General features: G+C 45.5%; 1 protein-coding gene across 1 annotated transcript in view; it reads right to left on the bottom strand.

Moving 5' to 3' along the window:
- The window catches only part of LOC126109799 (uncharacterized), a 142924-nt gene that overhangs the window by 90933 nt on the left and 25304 nt on the right, over positions 1 to 26687 (bottom strand). Inside the window, exon 2 of the mRNA XM_049914857.1 lies at positions 2442 to 2727. Coding sequence (XP_049770814.1) covers positions 2442 to 2720 — 279 coding nt within the window. The 5' untranslated portion in view covers positions 2721 to 2727. The remainder of the gene's footprint in view (positions 1 to 2441; positions 2728 to 26687) is intronic.

Genomic DNA, 26687 nt, shown 5'->3' with positions numbered 1-26687 from the left:
GTATCAGATAGATTATATAATGGTAAGACAGAGATTTAGGAACCAGGTTTTAAATTGTAAGACATTTCCAGGGGCAGATGTGGACTCTGGCCACAATCTATTGGTTATGACCTGTAGATTAAAACTGAAGAAACTGCAAAAAGGTGGGAATTTAAGGAGATGGGACCTGGATAAACTGAAAGAACCAGAGGTTGTAGAGAGATTCAGGGAGAGCATAAGGGAACAATTGACAGGAATGGGGGAAAGAAATACAGTAGAAGAAGAATGGGTAGCTTTGAGGGATGAAGTAGTGAAGGCAGCAGAGGATCAAGTAGGTAAAAAGATGAGGGCTAGTAGAAATCCTTGGGTAACAGAAGAAATATTGAATTTAATTGATGAAAGGAGAAAATATAAAAATGCAGTAAATGAAGCAGACAAAAAGGAATACAAACGTCTCAAAAATGAGATCGACAGGAAGTGCAGAATGGCTAAGCAGGGATGGCTAGAGGACAAATGTAAGGATGTAGAGGCTTATCTCACTAGGGGTAAGATAGATACTGCCTACAGGAAAATTAAAGAGACCTTTGGAGATAAGAGAACCACTTGTATGAACATCAAGAGTTCAGATGGAAATCCAGTTCTAAGCAAAGAAGGGAAAGCAGAAAGGTGGAAGGAGTATATAGAGGGTCTATACAAGGGTGATGTACTTCAGGACAATATTATGGAAATGGAAGAGGATGTAGATGAAGATGAAATGGGAGATACGATACTGCGTGAAGAGTTTGACAGAGCACTGAAAGACCTGAGTCGAAACAAGGCCCCCGGAGTAGACAACATTCCAGTAGAACTACTGACGGCCTTGGGAGAGCCAGTCCTGACAAAACTCTACCATCTGGTGAGCAAGATGTATGAGACTGGTGAAATACCCTCAGACTTCAAGAAGAATATAATAATTCCAATCCCAAAGAAAGCAGGTGTTGGCAGATGTGAAAATTACCGAACAATCAGTTTAATAAGTCCCTGCTGCAAAATACTAACACGAATTCTTTACAGACGAATGGAAAAACTAGTAGAAGCTGACCTCGGGGAAGATCAGTTTGGATTCCGTAGAAATACTGAAACACGTGAGGCAATACTGACCTTACGACTTATCTTAGAAGAAAGATTAAGGAAAGGCAAACCTACGTTTCTAGCATTTGTAGACTCAGAGAAAGCTTTTGACAATGTTGACTGGAATACTCTCTTTCAAATTCTAAAGGTGGCAGGGGTAAAACACAGGGAGCGAAAGGCTATTTACAATTTGTACAGAAACCAGATGGCAGTAGAAGAAAGATTAAGGAAAGGCAAACCTACGTTTCTAGCATTTGTAGATTTAGAGAAAGCTTTTGACAATGTTGACTGGAATACTCTCTTTCAAATTCTAAAGGTGGCAGGGGTAAAATACAGGGAGCGAAAGGCTATTTACAAATTGTACAGAAACCAGATGGCAGTTATAAGAGTCGAGGGGCATGAGAGGGAAGCAGCGGTTGGGAAGGGAGTGAGACAGGGTTGTAGCCTCTCCCCAATGTTATTGAATCTGTATATTGAGCAAGCAGTAAAGGAAACAAAAGAAAAATTTGGAGTAGGTATTACAATCCATGGAGAAGAAATAAAAACTTTGAGGTTCGCCGATGACCTTGTAATTCTGTCAGAGACAGCAAAGGACTTGGAAGAGCAGTTGAACGGAATGGATGGTGTCTTGAAGGGAGGATATAAGATGAACAGCAACAAAAGCAAAACGAGGATAATGGAATGTAGTCGAATTAAGTCGGGTGATGCTGAGGGTATTAGATTAGGAAATGAGACACTTAAAGTAGTAAAGGAGTTTTGCTATTTGGGGAGCAAAATAACTGATGATGGTCGAAGTAGAGAGGATATAAAATGTAGACTGGCAATGGCAAGGAAAGCGTTTCTGAAGAAGAGAAATTTGTTAACATCGAGTATAGATTTAAGTGTCAGGAAGTCATTTCTGAAAGTATTTGTATGGAAGTGAAACATGGACGGTAAATAGTTTGGACAAGAAGAGAATAGAAGCTTTTGAAATGTGGTGCTACAGAAGAATGCTGAAGATTAGATGGGTAGATCACATAACTAATGAGGAAGTATTGAACAGGATTGGGGAGAAGAGAAGTTTGTGGCACAACTTGACCAGAAGAATGGATCGGTTGGTAGGACATGTTCTGAGGCATCAAGGGATCACCAATTTAGTATTGGAAGGCAGCGTGGAGGGTAAAAATCGTAGGGGGAGACCAAGAGATGAATACACTAAGCAGATTCAGAAGGATGTAGGTTGCAGTAGGTACTGGGAGATGAAGAAGCTTGCACAGGATAGAGTAGCATGGAGAGCTGCATCAAACCAGTCTCAGGACTGAAGACAACAACAACAACAACAACAACAAGTGTGTAAGCAGTGCATGCAATACCGGTTCTCGAATTCGTTGATGATTTTCTCTGATGATTAGCGGTGGACTGGTTGCGGCGTAGGCTGTCGGAGGCAGCTGCCTGCTGGTGAGCACGGTCGTGGTCGTGGTCGTGCTGATGGTCCCAGGTGGCTGCGTGGTGATGGGTTGGAAGGCGGGTCTGAGAACGACGGGGTGCCCGTGGTGCATCGCGACCACCACCGGCTGCGGGGGTGGCGGTGGGGTCGGCTCCTCCCTACCGCAGCAGCAGCAGCAGCAGCACCAGCAGCCAGGTCCGCCCATCTCTCACCTGAAAATGCCACGATGGCAGAAACGTTTCACACTGCGTGCAACGGTACATGGCACAAGAATTGCACACTGAGCAACATAGACATTTCCTAAGTTATCGATTTAAGAGTTATTTACTGTTCCCCATTTACCAAGAGTGGCCAATTAGTCACTCTGCAGCGATTGTTTTACGTAATTTTGTAATCTTTAAAATGGTGGAGTAGTTTGCTATTTGAGGTTCCAGTTAATCTATGGACAGGTAACGGGTCCAGTAGCAAGAACAGCCTAAAACATAATACACTACTGGCCATTACAATTGCTACACCACGAAGATGCTGTGTTACAGACACGAAATTTAACCGACAGGGAGAAGATGCTGTGATATGCAAATGGTTAGCTTTACAGAGCATTCAAACAAGGTTGGCGCCGATGGCAACTCCTGCAACGTGCTGACGTGAGGAAAGTTTCCAACTGATTTCTCATACACAAACAACAGTTACCGGCGTTGCCTGGTGAAACGTTGTTGTGCTGCCTCGTGTAAGGAGGAGAAATGCGTACTATCACGTTTCCGACTTTGATAAAGGTCGGATTGTAGCCTATCGCGATTGCGGTTTAGTGTATCGCGACATTGCTGCTCGCGTTGAGATCCAGTGACTGTTAGCAGAATATGGAATCGGTGGGTACAGGAGGGTAATACGGAACGCCGTGCTGGATCCCAACAGCCTCGTATCACTAGCAGTCGAGATGACAGGCATCTTATCCGCATGGCTGTAACGGATCGTGCAGCCACGTCTCGATCCGTGAGTCAACAGATGGGGACGCAAGACAACAACCATCTGCACGAACAGTTCGACGAACTTGGGTGCACGAATGGCAAAACGTCATTTTTTCGGATGAATCCAGGTTCTGTTTACAGCATCGTGATGGTCGCATCCGTGTTTGGGGACATCGCGGTGAGCGCACATTGGAAGCGTGTATTCGTCATCGCCATACTGGCGTATCACCTGGCGTGATGGTATGGGGTGCCATTGGTTACACGTCTCGGTTACCTCTTGTTGGTATTGACGGCACTTTGAACAGTGGACGTTAAATTTGAGATGTGTTACGACCCGTGGCTCCACCCTTCATTCGATCCCTGCGAAACCCTATATTTCAGCAGGATAATGCACGACTGCATGTTGCAGGTCATGTACGGGCCTTTCTGGATATAGGAAATGTTCTACTGCAGCCCTGGCCAACACATTCTCGAGATGTCTCACCAGCTGAAAACGCCTGGTCTATGGTGGCCGAGCAACTGGCTCGTCACAATACTCCAGTCACTACTCTGGATGAACTGTGGTATCGTGTTGAAGCTGCATGGGCAGCTGTACCTGTACACGGCATCCAAGCTCTGTTTGACTCAATGCCCAGGCGTATCACGGCCGTTATTACGGCCAGAGGTGGTTGTTCTGGGTTCTGATTTCTCAGGGTCTATGCACCCAAATTGCGTGAAACTGTAATCATATGTCAGTTCTAGCATAATATATTTGTCCAATGAATACCCGTTTATCATCTGCATTTCTTCTTGGTGTAGCAATTTTAATGGCCAGTAGTGTAATAAACTGCCGGAAAGAAAAATTAGTACACCGTTCTAGAGGTGTTCAGTTAAGTTAAGATTTAATGTTGCAAGAGTGCATACGGAGTATGTGAAATGATTATATTTAGAGCTCATTAGTGTAGCGGTTCTATGGTATCAGGTATCGATTCATGTTGAAACATCCAATTAGTATGTGGTGTAGCCTTCACAGGCGGCGTTGACTTCGGCATTCAGTCCGTCGTACAGATGGCGAATACTGATCTGGGATCCGTCATGCCGCGTTTGCTCAACCTGTTCACGTAGTTCTCTACGAGCTGTTGGTTGACGAGTCGCACGGTTCACTTCCGGTCCCAACATATAGCACAAACGCTCGATTGGAGACAAGTCCAGAGATCGTGCTGACCAGGGAACATGCTGCACGTCTTGTAGAGTACATTCAGTTTCACAGGCAGTGTGTGGGCGAGCATTTTCATGTTGCAACAACACATAATCTTCCTGTTACAGCAAAAGAATGGGTCTGACAACATTCTGCATGTAATGAGAAGTGGTTAGCATCCCCTCATGAAACACCAAAAGTGAACGATGGTTGTTGCTCATCGAACCCAAGACTATAAGACTTGGGATGGAAGTACTGTGCCTTGCATCTACATCTACATCTTTCATCTACATCCATACTCCGCAAGCTACCAGACGGTGTGGGGCGGAGGGTACCTTGTGTACCTCTATCAGTGTGCTATTCCAGTCTCGTATTGTTCGTGGAAAGAAAGATTGTCGGTATACCTCTGTGTGGGCTCTAATCTCTCTGATTTTATCCTCATGGTCTCCTCGCGAGGCATACGTAGGAGGGAGCAATATACTGCTTGACTCCTCGGTGAAGGTATGTTCTCGAATCTTCAACAAAAACCCGTACCGAGCTACTGAGCGTCTCTCCTGTAAAGTGTTGCACTGGAGTTTGTCTATCATCCCCGTAACGCTTTCGCGATTACTAAATGATCCTGTAACGAAGCGCGCTGCTCTCCGTTGGATCTTCTCTATCTCGTCTATCAACGCTATCTGGTACGGATCCCACACTGCTGAGCAGTAGTCAAGCAGTGGGCGAACGAGCGTACTGTAACCTACTTCCTTTGTTTTCAGATTGCATTTCCTTAGGATTCTTCCAATGAATCTGTCTGGTATCTGCTTTACAGACGATTAATTTTGCTGTGGATTGGCAGGAGAGCCAACCCAGGAATACTAGAGGAAGCCGAAAGGCACGCGTTTTAGCTCACGCAGGCTGGCGTGAGGTCTGGAACAGGAAAGGGAAATTAGACTAGAAAAACGGACGTAACTGGTGGAATACTTTAATCCATTAATGGTGAACGTCGGTCTTGCCGTTACATGATTCACAATATTAATAGCAACTGATAATGGCGCCTTGCTAGGTCGTAGCAAATGACGTAGCTGAAGGCTATGCTAACTATCGTCTCGGCAAATGAGAGCGTAATTTGTCAGTGAACCATCGCTAGCAAAGTCGGTTGTACAACTGGGGCGAGTGCTAGGAAGTCTCTCCAGACCTGCCGTGTGGCGGCGCTCGGTCTGCAATCACTGATAGTGGCGACACGCGGGTCCGACGTATACTAACGGACCGCGGCCGATTTAAAGGCTACCACCTAGCAAGTGTGGTGTCTGGCGGTGACACCACAAGTTTCATAGGATCATTCCATTTTAAATCATTTCTAATGCCTACTCCCAGATAATTTATGGAATTAACTGCTTCCAGTTGCTGACCTGCTATATTGTAGCTAAATGATAAGGGATCTTTCTTTCTATGTATTCGCAGCACATTACACTTATCTACATTGAGATTCAATTGCCATTCCCTGCACCATGCGTCAATTCGCTGCAGATACGCCTGCATTTCACTACAATTTTCCATTGTTACAACCTCTCGATGTACCACAGCATCATTCGCAAAAAGCCTCAGTGTACTTCCGATGTCATGCACAAGGTCATTTATGTATATTGTGAATAGCAACGGTCCTACGACACTCCCCTGCGGCACACCTGAAATCACTCTTACTTCGGAAGACTTCTCTCCATTAAGAATGACATGCTGCGTTCTGTTATCAAGGAAGTCTTCAATCCAATCACAGAATTGGTCCGATAGTCCATATGCTCTTACTTTGTTCGTTAAACGACTGTAGGGAACTGTATCGAAGGCCTTGCGGAAGTCAAGAGACACGGTATCTACCTGGGCTCGACTGGAGACAAGTCCAGAGATCGTGCTGACCAGGGAACATGCTGCACATCTTCTAGAGTACTTTCAGTTTCACATGCAGTGTGTGGGCGAGCATTTTCATCTTGCAGCAACACATAAGCTACCTGTTACAAGGACAGCAACATAATGGGCCTGACAACATTCTGCACGTACTGAGAGCTGGTTAGCATCCCCTCCTGAAACACCAAAAGTGATGAGAGTTGTAGCCCATCGCACCCAAGACTATAGGGCTTGGGATGGGAGGGGAGAGTGTTTGATGTCCTGAAGGAACACTTTGGGGACCGCATTTTGAAATATTTTGAAGAATCGGCCCCAGTTGGACAAATTTTCTGGTCTTTACCAGGTTTCGGCTAAATTAATCTAGCCTTCTTCAGAAGCATAAAATTATTATGTTGCCAACGTATTTCCCGCTTACATTTCGCGGAAAGACCACAAAGACAAGATAAGAGAGATTAGGCAGTCATTTTTCCCGCGTTCTGTTTGGGAGTGGAACAGGGAGAGAAGATGCTAGTTGTGGTACGATGTATCCTCCGCCACGCACCGTATGGTGGATTGCGGAGTATGTATGTAGATGTAGATGTAGAGTACCATGTCTGACCACAGTTACAATGTTTTCTCTCCAGATTCAACAGACGACGCCTTAAGTCCTACGTGTCATAGTTCAAAGCCCTCTCTTGACTGCTGCCTTGGATGAACGACAGCGTTGCGTATACCACGCTCTCGAGCGCTTCGGGCGAGAGTACCTGTAGAAATTCTTTCGGTTCAGCGGTCTACTCAGAATCGCCTCTCAATGTTAACCCAGCCCCGTTTAGCGAGTTGCGTGTCCTCAAAGGCGCTTGCCATTCCATACGCCTCCACACTTCAGTTACACTCTACAAATTAATGCCGGGGTAAGAACCGGCATCACAAGACGTGAAAAACAGCCCCCAAGCTAATCGAGCTTACAGAACATATCTGGTACCTCTTGTCAGGTGCAGCGACCAGCACCACCGATGCAGCATAGACGGAGTAAGCAGGCATTGTCCTAGGAAGAAAATACAGCAGCGCATGCGCAGAACCAGGGGAAGAAACATAGCTGGCCAGAGACCACCGACAAACACGAAAGGGAATGTCAAACTGCCAAACTAAACCTACGTATAATTCCGGGTTTCCAAATATTCCAATGCTTACCCGCATTGGGTTATACACTCCTGGAAATGGAAAAAAGAACACATTGACACCGGTGTGTCAGACCCACCATACTTGCTCCGGACACTGCGAGATGGCTGTACAAGCAATGATCACACGCACGGCACAGCGGACACACCAGGAACCGCGGTGTTGGCCGTCGAATGGCGCTAGCTGCGCAGCATTTGTGCACCGCCGCCGTCAGTGTCAGCCAGTTTGCCGTGGCATACGGAGCTCAATCGCAGTCTTTAACACTGGTAGCATGCCGCGACAGCGTGGACGTGAACCGTATGTGCAGTTGACGGACTTTGAGCGAGGGCGTATAGTGGGCATGCGGGAGGCCGGGTGGACGTACCGCCGAATTGCTCAACACGTGGGGCGTGAGGTCTCCACAGTACATCGATGTTGTCGCCAGTGGTCGGCGGGAGGTGCACGTGCCCGTCGACCTGGGACCGGACCGCAGCGACGCACGGATGCACGCCAAGACCGTAGGATCCTACGCAGTGCCGTACGGGACCGCACCGCCACTTCCCAGCAAATTAGGGACACTGTTGCTCCTGGGGTATCGGCGAGGACCATTCGCAACCGTCTCCATGAAGCTGGGCTACGGTCCCGCACACCGTTAGGCCGTCTTCCGCTCACGCCCCAACATCGTGCAGCCCGCCTCCAGTGGTGTCACGACAGGCGTGAATGGAGGGACGAATGGAGACGTGTCGTCTTCAGCGATGAGAGTCGCTTCTGCCTTGGTGCCAATGATGGTCGTATGCGTGTTTGGCGCCGTGCAGGTGAGCGCCACAATCAGGACTGCATACGACCGAGGCACACAGGGCCAACACCCGGCATCACGGTGTGGGGAGCGATCTCCTACACTGGCTGTACACCACTCGTGATCGTCGAGGGGACACTGAATAGTGCACGGTACATCCAAACCGTCATCGAACCCATCGTTCTACCATTCCTAGACCGGCAAGGGAACTTGCTGTTCCAACAGGACAATGCACGTCCGCATGTATCCCGTGCCACCCAACGTGCTCTAGAAGGTGTAAGTCAACTACCCTGGCCAGCAAGATCTCCGGATCTGTCCCCCATTGAGCATGTTTGGGACTGGATGAAGCGTCGTCTCACGCGGTCTGCACGTCCAGCACGAACGCTGGTCCAACTGAGGCGCCAGGTGGAAATGGCATGGCAAGCCGTTCCACAGGACTACATCCAGTATCTCTACGATCGTCTCCATGGGAGAATAGCAGCCTGCATTGCTGCGAAAGGTGGATATACACTGTACTAGTGCCGACATTGTGCATGCTCTGTTGCCTGTGTCTATGTGCCTGTGGTTCTGTCAGTGTGATCATGTGATGTATCTGACCCCAGGAATGTGTCAATAAAGTTTCCCCTTCCTGGGACAATGAATTCACGGTGTTCTTATTTCAATTTGCAGGAGTGTATATCCACCATAAGATTTTTGTTTCTGCAGCTTACACAGTGGCTTCTTCCTAGAGCATCACAAGCCTTAAAAGCTATACTGTTTTTCATGGTTTACACGAAAAGCGTTCGAGACCCGTGGTCTAGGGGTAGCGTCTTTGATTCATTATCAAAACGTCTTCGGTCTCGGGTTCGATCCCCGCCACTGCCTAAATTTTGATAAATAATCAGCAGTGGCGGCCGAAGACTTCCGGCATAAGAAGTCAGCCTCATTCTGCCAACGGCCTTGTCAAAGAGGGCGGAGGAGCGGATAGAGGTTCAGGGCACTCTCTTGTCCTAGGGGTGGGAAATTGCCCTTAAAGGCGGAAGAATCAGCAATGATCAACGACATGAGGATGCAGAAGGCAATGGTAACCACTGCATTAAAGACACGTAACGTGTATCCACAGGACATGTGGCCTGTAATTGGAGAAGTGTCATGATGATCTCTCCATTGGCAGAAGATTCCGGAATAGTCCCCCATTCGGATCTCCGGAAGGGGACTGCCAAGGGGGAGGTTACCATGAGAAAAAGATTGAATAATCAACGAAAGGATAACGTTCTACGTCGACATTGTGCATGCTCTGTTGCCTGTGTCTATGTGCCTGTGGTTCTGTCAGAAGCTTGAACGTGGTAGGGAAACTAGAAAATCTGAAAAGGGAAATGCAAAGGCTCAATCTAGATATAGTAGGGGTCAGTGAAGTGAAGTGGAAGGAAGACAAGGATTTCTGGTCAGATGAGTATCGGGCAATATCAACAGCAGCAGAAAATGGTATAACAGGTGTAGGATTCGTTATGAATAGGAAGGTAGGGCAGAGGGTGTGTTACTGGGAACAGTTCAGTGACCGGGTTGTTCTAATCAGAATCGACAGCAGACCAACACCGACAACGATAGTTCAGGTATACATGCCGACGTCGCAAGCTGAAGATGAACAGATAGAGAAAGTGTATGAGGATATTGAAAGGGTAATGCAGTATGTAAAGGGGGACGAAAATCTAATAGTCATGTGCGACTGGAATGCAGTTGTAGAGGAAGGAGTAGAAGAAATGTTACAGGAGAATATGGGCTTGGGACAAGGAATGAAAGAGGAGAAAGACTAATTGAGTTCTGTAACAAGTTTCAGCTAGTAATAGCGAATACCCTGTTCAAGAATCACAAGAGGAGGAGGTGTACTTGGAAAAGGCCGGGAGATACGGGAAGATTTCAATTAGATTACATCATGGTCAGACAGAGATTCCGAAATCAGATACTGGATTGTAAGGCGTACCCAGGAGCAGATATAGACTCAGATCGCAATATAGTAGTGATGAAGAGTAGGCTGAAGTTCAAGACATTAGTCAGGAAGAATCAATACGCAAAGAAGTGGGATACGGAAGTACTAAGGAATGACGAGATACGTTTGAAGTTCTCTAACGCTATAGATACAGCAATAAGGCATAGCGCAGTAGGCAGTACAGTTGAAGAGGAATGGACTTCTCTAAAAAGGGCCATCACAGAAGTTGGGAAGGGAAAGACAGGTACAAAGAAGGTAGCTGCGAAGAAACCATGGGTAACAGAAGAAATACTTCAGTTGATTGATGAAAGGAGGAAATACAAAAATGTTCCGGGAAAATCAGGAATACAGAAATACAAGTCGCTGACGAATGAAATAAATAGGAAGTGCGGGGAAGCTAAGAGGAAATGGCGGCAGGAAAATGTGAAGACATCGAAAAAGATATGATTGTCGGAAGGACAGACTCAGCATACAGGAAAGTCAAACCAACCTTTGGTGACATTAAAAGCAACGGTGGTAACATTAAGAGTGCAACGGGGATTCCACTGTTAAATGCAGAGCAGAGAGCAGATAGGTGGAAAGAATACATTGAAAGCTTCTATGAGGGTGCAGATTTGTCTGATGTGATAGAAGAAGAAACAGGAGTCGATTTAGAAGAGATAGGGGATCCAATATTAGAATCGGAATTTAAAAGAGCTTTGGAAGACTTACGGTCAAATAAGGCAGAAGGGATAGATAACATTCCATCAGAATTTCTAAAATCATTGAGGGAAGTGGCAACAAAATGACTATTCACGTTGGTGTGTAGAATATATGAGTCTGGCGACATACCATCTGACTTTCGGAAAAGCATCATCCACACAATTCCAAAGACGGCAAGAGCTGACAAGTGCGAGAATTATCGCACAATCAGCTTAACGGCTCATGCATCGAAGCTGCTTACAAGAATAATATACAGAAGAATGGAAAAGAAAATTGAGAATGCGCTAGGTGACGATCAGTTTGGCTTTAGCAAAAGTAAAGGGACAAGAGAGGCAATTCTGACGTTACGGCTAATAATGGAAGCAAGGCTAAAGAAAAATCAAGACACTTTCATAGGATTTGTCGACCTGGAAAAAGCGTTCGACAATATGAAATGGTGCAAGCTGTTCGAGATACTGAAAAAAGTAGGGGTAAGCTATAGGGAGAGACGGGTCATATACAATATGTACAACAACCAAGAGGGAATAATAAGAGTGGACGATCAAGAACGAAGTGCTCGTATTAAGAAGGATGTAAGACAAGGCTGTAGCCTTTCGCCCCTACTCTTCAATCTGTACATCGAGGAAGCAATGTTGGAAATAAAAGAAAGGTTCAGGAGTGGAATTAAAATACAAGGTGAAAGGATATCAACGATACGATTCGCTGATGACATTGCTATCCTGAGTGAAAGTGAAGAAGAATTAAATGATCTGCTGAACGGAATGAACAGTCTAATGAGTACACAGCATGGTTTGACAGTAAATCGGAGAAAGACGAAGGTAATGAGAAGTAGTAGAAATGAGAACAGCTAGAAACTTAACATCAGGATTGATGGTCACGAAGTCAATGAAGTTAAAGAATTCTGCTACCTAGGCAGTAAAATAACCAATGACGGACGGAGCAAGGAGGACATCAAAAGCAGACTCGCTATGGCAAAAAAGGCATTTCTGGCCAAGAGAAGTCTACTAATATCAAATACCGGCCTTAATTTGAGGAAGAAATTTCTGAGGATGTACGTCTGGAGTACAGCATTGTATGGTAGTGAAACATGGACTGTGGGAAAACCGGAACAGAAGAGAATCGAAGCATTTGAGATGTGGTGCTATAGACGAATGTTGAAAATTAGGTGGACTGATAAGGTAAGGAATGAGGAGGTTCTGCGCAGAATCGGAGAGGAAAGGAATATGTGGAAAACACTGATAAGGAGAAGGGACAGGATGATAGGACATCTGCTAAGACATGAGGGAATGACTTCCATGGTACTAGAGGGAGCTGTAGAGGGCAAAGCTGTAGAGGAAGACAGAGATTGGTATACGTCAAGCAAATAATTGAGGACGTAGGTTGCAAGTGCTACTCTGAGATGAAGAGGTTAGCACAGGAAAGGAATTCGTGGCGGGCCGCATCAAACCAGTCAGTAGACTGATGACCAAAAGAAAAAAAAGAAAAAACACAAAAAGGGTAAGACTTTACTGCAATTAAACAAAAATTTCTCGACAGCCTGAGAGGTAGCGTTCATATACAATTCTGATTTTTTATGTTGGCACGTTCTGCACAGTACAGCGACATAGACATCATCTTGATCTGAGGTATGTATATATTTCCATCGTATTGTAAAATATTTGTGTTGTTTCCTTCAAGCAGAAAATGTGCCGTAATAATATTACGTGTCACCACACCATGAAAATTTATACAGAGTGAAATGGGGCATCTGAGATGTGGGTGTAGAGCTCTTTAAGATACACGATTGAAGAAGTCTAGAATATGTAATACCACAAAAAGAATGTCGCAGAGCTGCACAATATGATCTCCAAGTACTACCCTGATTAGGAGTGTGGAATAGATAACTCCATAGGCAAATAGGAAGAATGAGGTCAGAAATTGTACAAATTCCGTACCAAAACTGTGTTTTCTGTGTGCCTTACTGTCGAATGCTGTCCGCCCATACCTCTGCGAGGCACCCTGCACGTGTGCTAAAGTCGCACTGATCCGTTATCGTAAGTTTATAGCGACAACGTGAGTCGCAGGCACGTTTTTACCGGTAGGTGGCGCTCCGCCGCGATATCGATGTTGACGCTGAACCCGCGGACCGATACGGTTGGAATGCTTATCATTTCTGCACAACACACTAATGTGCGTGTCCTGTGAACATGAACATCCCATGTCTAGTGGTTCGCGGGTTTATGTTTCTTTTATGAACATGACTGTATGTCTCTCTCCAAGTGTCTACTTTCCCCCGTTGATTGCCAGTACGAGGCGCGTTCAAGTTCTAAGGCCCCCGATTTTTTTTCTAATTAACTACTCACTCGAAATCGATGAAACTGGCGTTACTTCTCGACGTAATCGTCCTGCAGACGTACACATTTTTCACAACGCTGACGCCATGATTCCATGGCAGCGGCGAAGGCTTCTTTAGGAGTCTGTTTTGACCACTGGAAAATCGCTGAGGCAATAGCAGCACGGCCGGTGAATGTGCGGCCACGGAGAGTGTCTTTCATTGTTGGAAAAAGCCAAAAGTCACTCGGAGCCAGGTCAGGTGAGTAGGGAGCATGAGGAATCACTTCAAAGTTGTTACCACGAAGAAACTGTTGCGCAACGTTAGCTCGATGTGCGGGTGCGTTGTCTTGGTGAAACAGCACACGCGCGGCCCTTCCCAGACGTTTTTGTTGCAAGTGTAGGAAGGAATTTGTTCTTCAAAACATTTTCGTAGGATGCACCTATTACAATAGTGCCCTTTGGAACGCAATGGGTAAGGATTACGCCCTCGCTGTCCCAGAACATGGGCACCATCATTTTTTCAGCACTGGCGGTTACCCGAAATTTTTTTGGTGGCGGTGAATCTGTGTGCTTCCATTGAGCTGACTGGCGCTTTGTTTCTGGATTGAAAAATGGCATCCACGTCATTATTCAATTATTGAAAATTATTCAAAAATTAATCGCATTCATAATAATAATGAGGTATAAAACAATAAATGCGATTAAGACTGTTTTTGAATAATTGATACTTGACTGGTGTCAAGCGAGAGCTCATCGGATTAGGGATGAGGTCGTCTGAGGGAAGATGAATGGAATATTCCAGACTTTGAAACACGAACAGCTGCTAGCATGTGTTTCATAGAAGTCGATGCCTTAGGGGTTGCGAAGCAACTCAAATCGCTTGATACGAGCAAGCCTTCAGGTCCAGACTGTATACCGATTAGATTACTTTCAAATTACGTTGATACAATAGCTCCCTACTTAGGATTCATATACAACCGCTCGCTCACCGATAGGTCTGTACCTACAGATTGGAAACTTGCGCAGGTCGCACCAGTGTTTAAGAAGGGTAGTAGGAGTAATCCATCGAACTAAGGACCTTAATCATTGACGTCGGTTAGCAGTAGGGTTTTGGAGCATATACTGTGTTCAAACATTATGAATCACCTCGAAGTGAACGATCTATTGATACGTAATCAGCATGGTTTTAGAAAACATCTTTCTTGTGCAACGCAACTACCTCTTTATTCGCGAGAAGTAATGGCCGCTATCGACAGGGGATCTCAAGTTGATTCCGTATTTCTAGATTTCCGGAAAGCTTTTGACACCGTTCCTCACAAGCGACTTTTAATCAAGCTGCGGGCTATGGGGTATCGTCTCAGTTGTGCGACTGGATTCGTGATTTCCTGTCAGGAAAGTCGCAGTTCGTAGTAATAGACGGCAAATCATCGAACAAAACTGAAGTGATATCAGGTGTTCCCCAGGGAAGCGTCCTGGCACCTCTGCTGTTCCAGATCTATATAAATGACCTGGGTGAAAATCTGAGCAGTTCTCTTAGGTTGTTCGCAGATGATGCTGTAATTTACCGTCTAGTAAGGTCATCCGAAGACCAGTATCAGTTGCAAAGCGATTTAGAAAAGATTGCTGTATGGTGTGGCAGGTGACAGTTGACGCTAAATAACGAAAAGTGTGAGGTGATCCACATGAGTTTGCAAAAGAAATCCGTTGGAATTCGATTACTCGATAAATGGTACAATTCTCAAGGCTGTCAATTCAACTAAGTACCTGGATGTTAAAATTACGAACAACTTCAGTTGGAAAGACCACATAGATAATATTGTGGGGAAGGCGAGCTAAAGGTTGCGTCTCATTGGCAGGACACTTAGAAGATGCAACAAGTCCACAGCTTATACTACACTCGTTCGTCCTCTGTTAGAATATTGCTACGCGGTGTGGGATCCTTTCCAGGTGGAATTGACGGAGGACATCGAAAGGATGCAAAAAAGAGCAGTTCATTTTGTATTATCACGTAATAGGGGAGAGAGTGTGGCAGATATGATACGCGCCGGCCGGAGTGGCCGAGCGGTTCTAGGCGCTACTATCTGGAGCAGAGCGGCCGCTACGGTCGCAGGTTCGAATCCTGACTCGGGCATGGGTATGTGTGATGTCCTTAGGTTAGTTAGGTTTAATTAGTTGTAAGTTCTAGGCGACTGATGAACTCAGAAGTTAAGTCGCCTAGTGCTCAGAGCCATTTTTAGATATCATACGCGAGTTGGGATGGAAGTCATTAAAGCAAAGACGTTTTTCGTCGCGGCGATATCTATTTACGAAATTTCAGTCACCAACTTTCTCTTCCGAATGCGAAAATATTTTGTTGAGCCCAACTTTACATAGGTAGGAATGATCATGAAAATAAAATAAATCAGAGCTCGAACAGAAAGGTTTAGGTGTTCGTTTTTCCCGCGCGCCATTCGGGAGTGGAATGGTAGAGAGATAGTATGATTGTGGTTCGATGAACCCTCTGCCAAGCACTTAAATGTGAATTGCTGAGTAATCATGTAGATGTAGATGTAGATGTGTTTTCTGATGAAAGCTGGTCCTGCCTCGGTACCAGTTATGGCTGTGTGTTGGTTAAAACTACGCCAGTTGAGGGCCTGGATCTAAAAATGGTTCAAATGGCTCTGGGCACTATGGGGCGTACCTTCTGAGATCATCAGTCCCCTAGAACCTAGAACTACTTAAAACTAACTAACCTAAGGACATCACATACATCAATGCCCGAGGCAGGATTCGAACCTGCGACCGTAGCGGTCGCGCGGTTCCAGACTGTAGCGCCTAGAACCGGTCGGCCGGCCTGGATCTACACTTGGGTGCCATTTCGTGCGACTGCAAGACCAGCCTAGTGGTAATTCCAAGCACCCTGATCGCAAACTTCTACGTCAGTCTGGTGATTCCACCTGTTCTACTGCCATTCATGAACAGCACTCCAATGGTAGTTTTCCAACAGGATAACGCTCTCCCACATATTGCTGTTGTAACCGAACACGCTCTGCAGAGTATCGACTTCTTGCCTTGGCCTCCTAGATCACCACATTTGTCTGCAGTCGAACACGTAAGGGATATCATCGGACGACAGGTGCAGCGTCAACCAAAATCAGCCTTAACCGCCTGTGTATTGATCGCCCAAACGCATCAGGCATGGAACTCCAGCCCAAAAACTGACATCCGCCACCTGTACAGCACAGTGCACGTACGTTTGCGTGCTTGCATTCACCATTCTAGCGGCTACACCGGTTATCAATGTGAGACCATATCACTTTTGCGGTGGCTTATCTCGCTCTTACATAAACCAGTGATCTTGCAATGTTACTCACTTAAATATGTCACCTAATGTATTCCCGAAGTTTCATTGGTCTACATTATCTCTTGGTGTTACCATGTTTTTTCCGTCGGTGTATGTATAACATCCCAAGCACCTTGCGCCATGTTGCATAACGTGTAGCGAAGCGTCTGCAGATGGTATCAGGTCACTTCCCGGGAATAACCTCGCTGGATGGCGATATCTCATTAGTCACTTTGAGATCTCCTGCGGCAGAAGTAGTGGATTACTTACACAGGATATGCTGGACATAAACGCTCTCATAAGAGTGTTTTAACCGTATAATTATTGTCACGAAATAGTTATCACTGAAATGATACAGGATTTGGGATGGACATCATTAAAAACAAAGCCGTTTTTCGTTGCGGAGCAATCTTCTCACGAAATTCCAGTCACCAACTTTCTCCTACGAATGGGAAAATTCACTACTGGTCATTAAAATTACTACACCAAGAAGAAATTCAGGTGATAAATCAGTATTCACTGTACAAATATATTATACTAGAACTGACATGCGATTACATTTTCACGCAATTTGAGTGCATAGATTCTGAGAAATCAGTACCCAGAATAACCACTTCTGGTCGTAATAACGGCCTTGATATGCCTGGGCATTCAGTCAAACAGAGCTTGGATGCCGTGTACAGGTACAGCTGCCCGTGCAGCTTCAACACGATACCACAGTTCATCAAGAGTAGTGACTGGCGTATTGTGACGAGCCAGTTGCTCGGGCAACATTGACCAGACGTTTTCAATTGTTGAGAGATCTGGAGAATGTGCTGGCCAGGGCAGCAGTCGAACATTTACTGTATCCAGAAAGGCCCGTACAGGACCTGCAACATGCGGTCGTGCATTATCCTGCTGAAATGTAGGGTTTCGCACGGATCGAATGAAGAGCCACGGGTCGTAAAACATCTGAAATGTAACGTCCACAGTTCAAAGTGCCGTCAATGTGAACAAGAGGTGACCGAGACGTGTAACCAATATCACCCCATACCATGACGCCGGGTGATATCCCAGTATGGCGATGACGAATATACGCTTCCAATGTGCGTTCACCGCGATGTGGCCAAACACGGATGCGACCATCATGATGCTGTGAACAGAACCTGGATTCATCCGAAAAAATTACTTTTTGCCATTCGTGCACCCAGGTTCGTCGTTGGGTACACCATCGCGCTCCTGTCTGTGATGCAGCCGTGGTCTCCGAGCTGATAGCCCATGCTGCTGCAAACGTCGTCGAACTGTTCGTGCAGATGGTTATTGCCTTTCAAACGTCGCCATCCGTTGACTCGGAGATCAAGACGTGGCTGCACGATCCGTTACAGTCATGCGGATAAGATACCTGTCATCCAGACTGCTAGTGATACGAGGCCGTTGGGATCCAGCACGGCGTTCCGTATTACCCTCCTGAACCCACCGATTCCATATTCTGGTAACAGTCATTGGATCTCGACCAACGCGAGCAGCAATGTCGCGATACGATAATCTGCAATCGTGATAGGCTACAATCCGACCTTCATCAAAGTCGGAAACGTGATGGTACGCATTTCTCCTCCATACACGAGGCATCACAACAACGTTTCACCAGGCATCGCCGGCCAACTGCTGTTTGTGTATGAGAAATCGGCTGGAAACTTTCATCGTGTCAGCACGTTGTAGGTGTCGCCACCGGCGCCTACCTTGCGTGAATGCTCTGAAAAGCTAATCATTTACATATCACAGCATCTTCTTCCTGTCGGTCAAATTTCGCGTCTGTAGCACGTCATCTTAGTGGTGTAGCAATTTTGATGGCCAGTAGTGTAGCTGTGCGTCGTCCAGGTGTGACCAGTGCTCAGCTGGCAGAGGAGAACACTTGTGAGAGACCAGCAAGGAGGAGCGCCATTCACCGGTAGCCATCTTGATGGCCCGAAGTTTGTTGGGTGAAGAAGGCAGGGCGCTCCATTTCTCACCCCAGCTGCGAAGTACCTTCTGCCTCAAACCTGACCTGAGGTCACTCTCCGAAAGGCCAGTCTCCAAGGCTGGCGCACCGACAGACTGTTTAGCCAGCGTGTCAACACGTTCATTTCTCGGGATGCCGACCTGACCCGGGGTCCACACAAAGACCACAGAGCGGCCGCAGCGGGCAAGAGTATGTAGGGACTTCTGGATAGCCATCAGCAGAGGAGAGCGAGGGAAACACTGGTCGACAGCTCGTAAACCGTTCAGGGAGTCACTACAGATAACGGAGGACTCACCTGAGCAGAAGCGGATATGCTCTAGGGCGCGAGAGATGGCGACCAGCTCAGCAGGGAAAAAGCTGCAGCCAGCCGGCAATGAGTGTTGTTCATAAACAACCCTTAGAGCAGGGGTTCCCAACAAAGTTTTCTCGAGGACCCCTTCATCGAGCATGATTGGTACCTTGTCATATCACAATATCAAGTACCTAAGAAAGCCAAATAAGAGTCTTTTTATACCTTTTCTATTGTTAGTACTTACAAGGGAACATCCCCATCGCACCCCCCTCAGATTTAGTTATAAGTTGGCACAGTGGATAGGCCTTGAAAAACTGAACACAGATCCATCGAGAAAACCGGAAGAAGTTGTTTGGAACTATGAAAAAAAAAGCAAAATATACAAACTGAGTAGTTCATGTGCAACATAAGCAATACAAGGAGAATGGTAGGTCAGGAGTGTCGTGTCCCCGTGGTTAGCGTGCACAGCTGCGGAACGAGAGGTCCTCGGTTCAAGTCTTCCCTCGAGTGAAAATTTTACTTTCTTTATTTTCGCAAAGTTATGATCTGTCAGTTCTTTCATTGACGTCTCTGTTCACTGTAATAAGTTTAGTGTCTGTGTTTTGCGACCGCACCGCAAAACCGTGCGATTAGTAGACGAAAGGACGTGCCTCTCCAATGGGAACCGAAAACATTTGATCGCAAGGTCATAGGTCAACCGATTCCTCCACAGGAAAACACGTCTAATATATTATATACGACACTGGTGACGGCATGTGCGTTACATGACAGGAATATGTTGTCGACCCACCTAACTTGTACACTTGCGAATGCGTAAAAAGATTCTTCTACCTTGCCCGATTTAGGTTTTCTTGTGGATGTGATAATCACTCCCAAAAAAGTGATCGCATCGGACGGACGGACGGACACATAATATTTGTCTGAAAATAAAAAATTAAAACTTTTCGTTCGAGGGAAGGACCTTTCGTTCCGCAGCTGGTCACGCCAACCACGGGACCACGGCGCTCCTGAGCTCACATTATCCTTTATGTTGCCTATGTTGCCCACTGGCTACTCAGTTTGTATATTTTCTTATTTTTTTCGTAGTTCCATACAACTTCTTCCTGTTCTCTCGATTGATCTGTGTTCAGTTTTTCAAGGCCTATCCACTGTGCCAACTTAAAACTAAATCTGAGGGGGGTGCGATGGGGAGGTTCCCTTGTTAGAAAAAACAGTGACATATTTATTATTGGAAAAATATTGAGCTTAAAACTTTTTCAATTTAGGCATCACTGTTATCGTTAAATTTTTGATTATTGCTCAAAATCTTTGTCTTCAAATCTGGGTGTTTAGTATAACAAACTCCTTAAAAAAATGAGTATGAACTGTAAAAGACAGAAAAAAATTAAAACTGAGTGTATTGGGTTTTCAAGTGTACTAGAGATTGCGTTGAGTAGACGTGTGAAAAATAAGAAAACACTAAATTCATACGACGTATTATTTATTTGAAAAAAATACAGTTACAACAGAGTACTCCATCAGTATACAGTTAGTTTTAATTTTCAGTTCTTAAAGACATGAGTTCAATCTGACCTTTGAGTCCATTATTTCTGAATTATTAGGTTCCAAACTTGAAACTTTCACTCTGAAATCCGACTACATGTCGAGCTGATTCGTATATTTGTTTTTTATGAAACACAAGGAAGAAAATGCTTGCTCACACCGATATGTCGCTGCAAATGGAACGATCTTTTTCATTGCCTTATCTCCAAGTTTCTTGTAGCCCTTGCGTGCTGATGCCCACAAATCTGTAATTTTATCACCGATGAAAATGTTTATCATCGTACAGAGCTGGACAGATCCACAAGTTGATCTTGCTCTTCTTCATTGAGGCCTAGGATTTTGTCTATTTCTTCACAGCTGAAGGGATTTCGAATCCATCTGTCGTCAGGGTCATGTTCAGGGAAATACTCTCTTAAAGTCGTGGTGGCTAGGCTGCATAGATGCTCGGCTACATTGATCTGGTCACGCAAACTCTCCACTGATGACTCCAAGAATTGTTTTAAAGTAGAAGAGTTAGTTAGTGAGACGTTTTCTATCCTTGACGTCCAGATCTGACACTTTTTGACCATAGCACTAATCTTAACATCTACATCTACATCTACATTTATACTCCACAAGCCATCCAACGGTGTGTGGCGGAGGGCACTTTACGTGCCATTGTCATTACCTCCCTTTTCTGTTCCAGTCGCGTATGGTTCGCGGGAAGAACGACTGTCTGAAAGCCTCCGTGCGCGCTCGAATCTCTCTAATTTTACATTCGTGATCTCCTCGGGAGGTATATTTAGGGGGAAGCAATATATTCGATACCTCATACAGAAACGCACCCTCTCGAAACCTGGCGATCAAGCTACACCGCGATGCAGAGCGCCTCTCTTGCAGTGTCTGCCACCTGAGTTTGCTAAACATCTCCGTAACGCTAACACGGTTACCAAATAACCCTGTGACGAAACGCGCCGCTATTCTTTGGATCTTCTCTATCTCCGCCGTCAAACCGATCTGGTACCGATCCCACACTGATGAGCAATACTCTAGGTCGAACTTTGAACATGTCTACATTTTTCCCTTGTAAATTCAAGTTTAACGCACTCAAGTGATCAAACACATCAGCTAAGTACGTAACTGAGCAAAGCCAAGAGAAGCTAGTGAGACAATCTGCGTACATTATGTCAAGAAGGAAGACACAAACCTCGTCTCTTTCAAAAAATCTTGCCAAGATCCTATCCCGAGAAAGCCATCTTACTTCCGTATGAATAAGAAGTTGCTTATGCTCACTGCCGGTCTCTTCACACACTAATAAGACGCTAGACGCAGAAGTTAGCGTTCGCTAAAGCTCTGCTCATGCAGGAAAAGGCCAAAACACTCTGTTATCATACGAAATATATTTAATATATTTTTTGTTCTAATAGCATCTTGCGAACCACTGTAGCACAGCTCGTGGACCCTTGGGGGTCAGAGGACCACCTATTGGGAAAGATTGCCTTAGAGTAAGAGCATAACTAACACGACGAGCAACCATCGAACCGTCAGTATAGACAACGTCAGGGCCTTGAAAGGCGGCAAGGATTGGAAGAAAGCGGCGGGGGAGGGAGGGCCTCAGGACGAACTGAGTCCTTCGGGCCCTGTGCCAAATCGAGCCGAAGGCATGGTTCAAAATGGCTCTGAGCACTAGAGGACTAAACTTCTGAGGTCATCAGTCCCCTAGAACTTAGAACTACTTAAACCTAACTAACCTAAGGACATCACACACATCCATGCCCGAGGCAGGATTCGAACCAGCGACCGTAGCGGTCGCGCGGTTCCAGACTGTAGCGCCTAGAACCGCTCGGCCACCCCGGCCGGCTCCGAAGGCATGGGCGGGGCACACACCACGGTGGTATACGCTGAGGGGCCCGGAGAAAAGAGGGGAAAATTAATTCGCGAAGTTTCATTGCTCTACATCAATTATTCCTTGGTGTTACAATTTTTTCCGTCGGTGTATGTGTAACATCCGGAGAACCTTGCGACATGTTGCACAACGTGTAGCGAAGCGTCTACAGATCGTATCAGGTCGCGTCCCGGGGAATCACCTCACTGAATGGCGATATGTCATTAGTCACCTGGAGATATCTTTCTGCAGAAGTACTGGGTTACTTGCGCACGATATGCTCAACTTACATGCTCTGATAACCTACATCTGTGTCTAAAACAGCGTTTCGCAAACAACAGTAAGGTGTGTGGTGGGGTCGGTACGTAGCGTTCGAAGTTTTAGATGAAAAATTCATGTTACAGACCTATCAAGAACTGATGATGATCATGTTCATCTACATCTACATACATACTCCGCAATCCACCATACGGTGTCTGGCGGAGGGTACCTCGTACCACAACTAGCATCTTCTCACCCTGTTCCACTCCCAAACAGAGCGAGGGAAAAGTGACTGCCTATATTCCTCTGTACGAGCCCTAATCTCTCTTATCTTTGTGGTCTTTCCGCGAAATGTAAGTTGGCGGCAGTAAAATTGTATTGCAGTCAGCCTCAAATGCTGGTTCTCTAAATTTCCTCGGTAGCGACTCACGAAAAGAACGCCTCCTTTCCTCTAGAGACTCCCACCCGAGTTCTTGAAGCATTTCCGTAACACTCGCGTGACGATCAAACCTACCAGTAACAAATCTAGCAGCCCGCCTCTCAATTCCTTCTATGTCCTCACTCAATCCGACCTGATAGGGATCCCAAACGCTCGATCAGTACTCAAGAATAAGTCGTATTAGTGTTTTACAAGCAGTCTCCTTTACAGATGAACCACATCTTGCCGAAATGAACCGAAGACGACTATCCGCCTTCCCCACAACTGTCATTACATGCTTGTCCCAGTTCATATCTCTCTGCCGGCCGAGGTGGCCGAGCGGTTCTAGGCGCTGCAGTCCGGAACAGCGGGACTGCTACGGTCGCAGGTTCGAATCTTGTCTCGGGCATGGATGTGTGCGATGTCCTTTGGTTAGTTAGATTTAAGTAGTTCTAAGTACTAGGGGACTGATGACCTAAGATGTTAAGTCCTATAGTGCTCAGAGCCATTTGAACCATCATATCGCTCTGCAATGTTACGCCCAAATATTTAATCGACGTGACTGTGTCAAGCGCTACACTAGTAATGGAGTATTCAAACATTACGGGATTCTTTTTCCTATTCATCTCCATTAATTTACATTTATCTGTATGTAGAGTTAGCTGCCATTCTCTACACCAGTCACAAATCATGAACTGATGAGAGTACTTCTGTGAAATAGCTCGAAGGAACTACGAGGGCGTGGTGAAAAGTAATATCTGCGAATTTTTAATGTGGGATTTCTTAAAGCTCTGTAACTAAAGCAAACGTTGTTAACGTTCTCCATTTTTGTTCCTCACGTCAACATACGATGGCGAGTCAAATGAAAACCTTAATTTTTTTTAAAAAATATTATTTATTGTGCAGAAGTGGTACAAAGATGTATCACTTTTCAACATAACCTCCCCCACGCTCAATGCCAGTCCTCCAGCGCTTACAAAGTGCATAAATTCATTTAGAAAAAAACATCTTTTAGTAGTCCATGCAACCACTCATGCACCGCGTGGCGTACCTCTTCATCAGAACGGAACCTCTTTCCTCCCATTGCCTCTTTGAGTGGTCCAAACATATGGAAATCACTTGGGGCAAGGTCTGGTGAGTATGGTGGATGAGGAAGACACTCAGAATGCAGGTGTGTGGTTGTTGCAACTGTTGTACGGGCAGTGTGGGGCCTTGCATTGTCATGTTGCAAAAGGACACCTGCTGACAGCAGTCCACATCGCTTTGATTTGATTTCATGCCGCAGATGATTTTTTAGGAGATGTGTGTATGATGCACTGGTGACAGTGGTCCCTCTAGGCATGTAATGCTCCAAAATGACGCCTTTTTCGTCCCAAAAGAGAGTCAGCATAACCTTCCCTGCTGATGGTTCTGTTCGAAACTTATTTGGTTTTAGTGATGAGGAATGGCGCCATTCCTTGCTCGCTCTCTTCATTTCCGGTTGGTGGAAGTGTACCCAGGTTTCGTCCCCAGTAACGATTCTTGCAAGGGAGCCATCAGCTTCTCGTTCAAAGCGCCGAAGAAGTTCTTCACAAGCATCAACACGTCGTTCTCTCATTTCAGGAGTCAGCTGCCGTGGCAATCATCTTGCAGACACTTTGTGAAACTGGAGCACATCGTGCACAATGTGGTGTGCTGACCCATCACTAATCTGTAAACACGCTGCAATGTCACTCATTGCCACTCGGCGGTTTTGCTTCACTATGGCTTCAATTGATACAATTTTCTGTGGAGTTCAAAATGGCTCTGAGCACTATGGGACTTAACAGCTGAGGTCATCAGTCCCCTAGAACTTAAAACTATTTAAACATAACTAACCTAAGGACATCACACACATCCATGCCCGAGGCAGTATTCGAAGCTGGGACCGTATCGGTCGCGCGGTCCCAGACTGTAGCGGCTAGAACTGTTCGGCCACAACGGCCGGCGGTCTGTGGAGTCACAACTCGTTGTGCCTGACCTGGACGAGGAGCATCTTCCACTGAAGTCACACCATTCGAACTTCCTACTCCTTTCGTTGACTTGTTGCTGTGTCAGTCATGCATCACCGTACTGAACGTTCATTCGTCGATGAATTTCAATAGGTTCCACACCTTCACTACGCAAAAAACCGAATAACAGAACGTTGTTCTTCCCTGGTGCAAGTCGCAAGTGGGGCGGCCATCTTTATACTGCGACGGTATTTGTGCATCTCTTCGACCATAAATACTAGTAGACTGGCCTTGCTGTGCAGAAGCTATAGGGCTGGTGTGGCTCCAACATAAACAACGTGACTGTTGGCAAAACGTGGCGCGATTTCAAATCAGCAGTCTGCCATCCTATGTTTGTATCGTATTTTCCCCACATTTCTCAATTGACTGCCAAACGCTTCCAACAAAAATTACTTTTTTATTTGCGAAAAATTATGCCAGAACTACATTTGACCTGCATTTGTTCACTGTACCATTTATAAAATCTAACAAATACATCGAACGCCACTCTGGTGGGCAGCGGGTCGAAATTACTATAAACTATCAATTAAAGTAAAATGTCGTTAAAGTTCTTTTCAACAGTAAGAGTGGGCTCGTGTCAAAACTTTAAACATTGTATTCGCCGCGTTTTGAGCTCTAGTCACTTATAAAAGAAAATGGGATGTGGGAATTATGTCAACTATAGGTGCCAAAATTGTCGACTTTAGGAGCAGGTCCATTTTAGAGTATCAGTTTTAGTTGCACTTCAAAGGTTCAGTTCCCACTATTTTTACAAAAGTTGAAACTATCAGTCTAAAAAAATGATATTTTACATGAAAGGTTCAGAAAATAATTTTGAAGCCTAGGTTTAAAAATGACAGACACTGTAAATATAAATTATAAATATACATTGTAAATAATAACTAACCTATCAGAACACTTCTCCGCGAACTGTTTCGAGCAAAGGCGCGTATGTGCAGATGGCTTAAAGTTTTTCCGTTTCAGGGCCTGTATCCAAAGCTGCCTTCGGTTTTCATCCTTAGGGAACCTATGAGTAGGAACGAGAAACAATTATACGCACTTCTGTAATCGAATTATCACAGGTACTTTCCAAACTGTAATATGAATCTGAGTTTACAGGCATCACTTTCAAGACTTTAATTTACGTGATACTCTATTTCAAGTGTATGAAACATATAAAAGTCACGTCAGCAGATTTCAATAAACGCATCTACACTATCATAGAAACACTTCCACGTGACATGTAATGCCATTTCCTCCGAGAAAACGCTGAGTACAGCGATAAGCGCAACACGAAACAACCATGTTTTGTCAACATTCGCGTGACTTCAGCCCAGAGATGTTGGAGCCACGAAAATGACGTCACGGTGAGTCTATTATATTTATGGTCGAAGCTGCATCGGCACTATGCTGCCACCTACAGGCCATTCTGTACAGGCCTTTCTGCACGCAGTTTGTAGCAAGCAACTTACAGGATGACGGCGCGAAATTTCGATTTGTTATCACAAATTTAAGGTTTTCATTTGACTCACCCTCGTATTTGTTGCCA

This window comes from Schistocerca cancellata, chromosome 12, assembly GCF_023864275.1.
Source record: "Schistocerca cancellata isolate TAMUIC-IGC-003103 chromosome 12, iqSchCanc2.1, whole genome shotgun sequence".
Taxonomy (NCBI): domain Eukaryota; kingdom Metazoa; phylum Arthropoda; class Insecta; order Orthoptera; family Acrididae; genus Schistocerca; species Schistocerca cancellata.
This window is presented reverse-complemented; position numbering and strand designations above follow the sequence as displayed.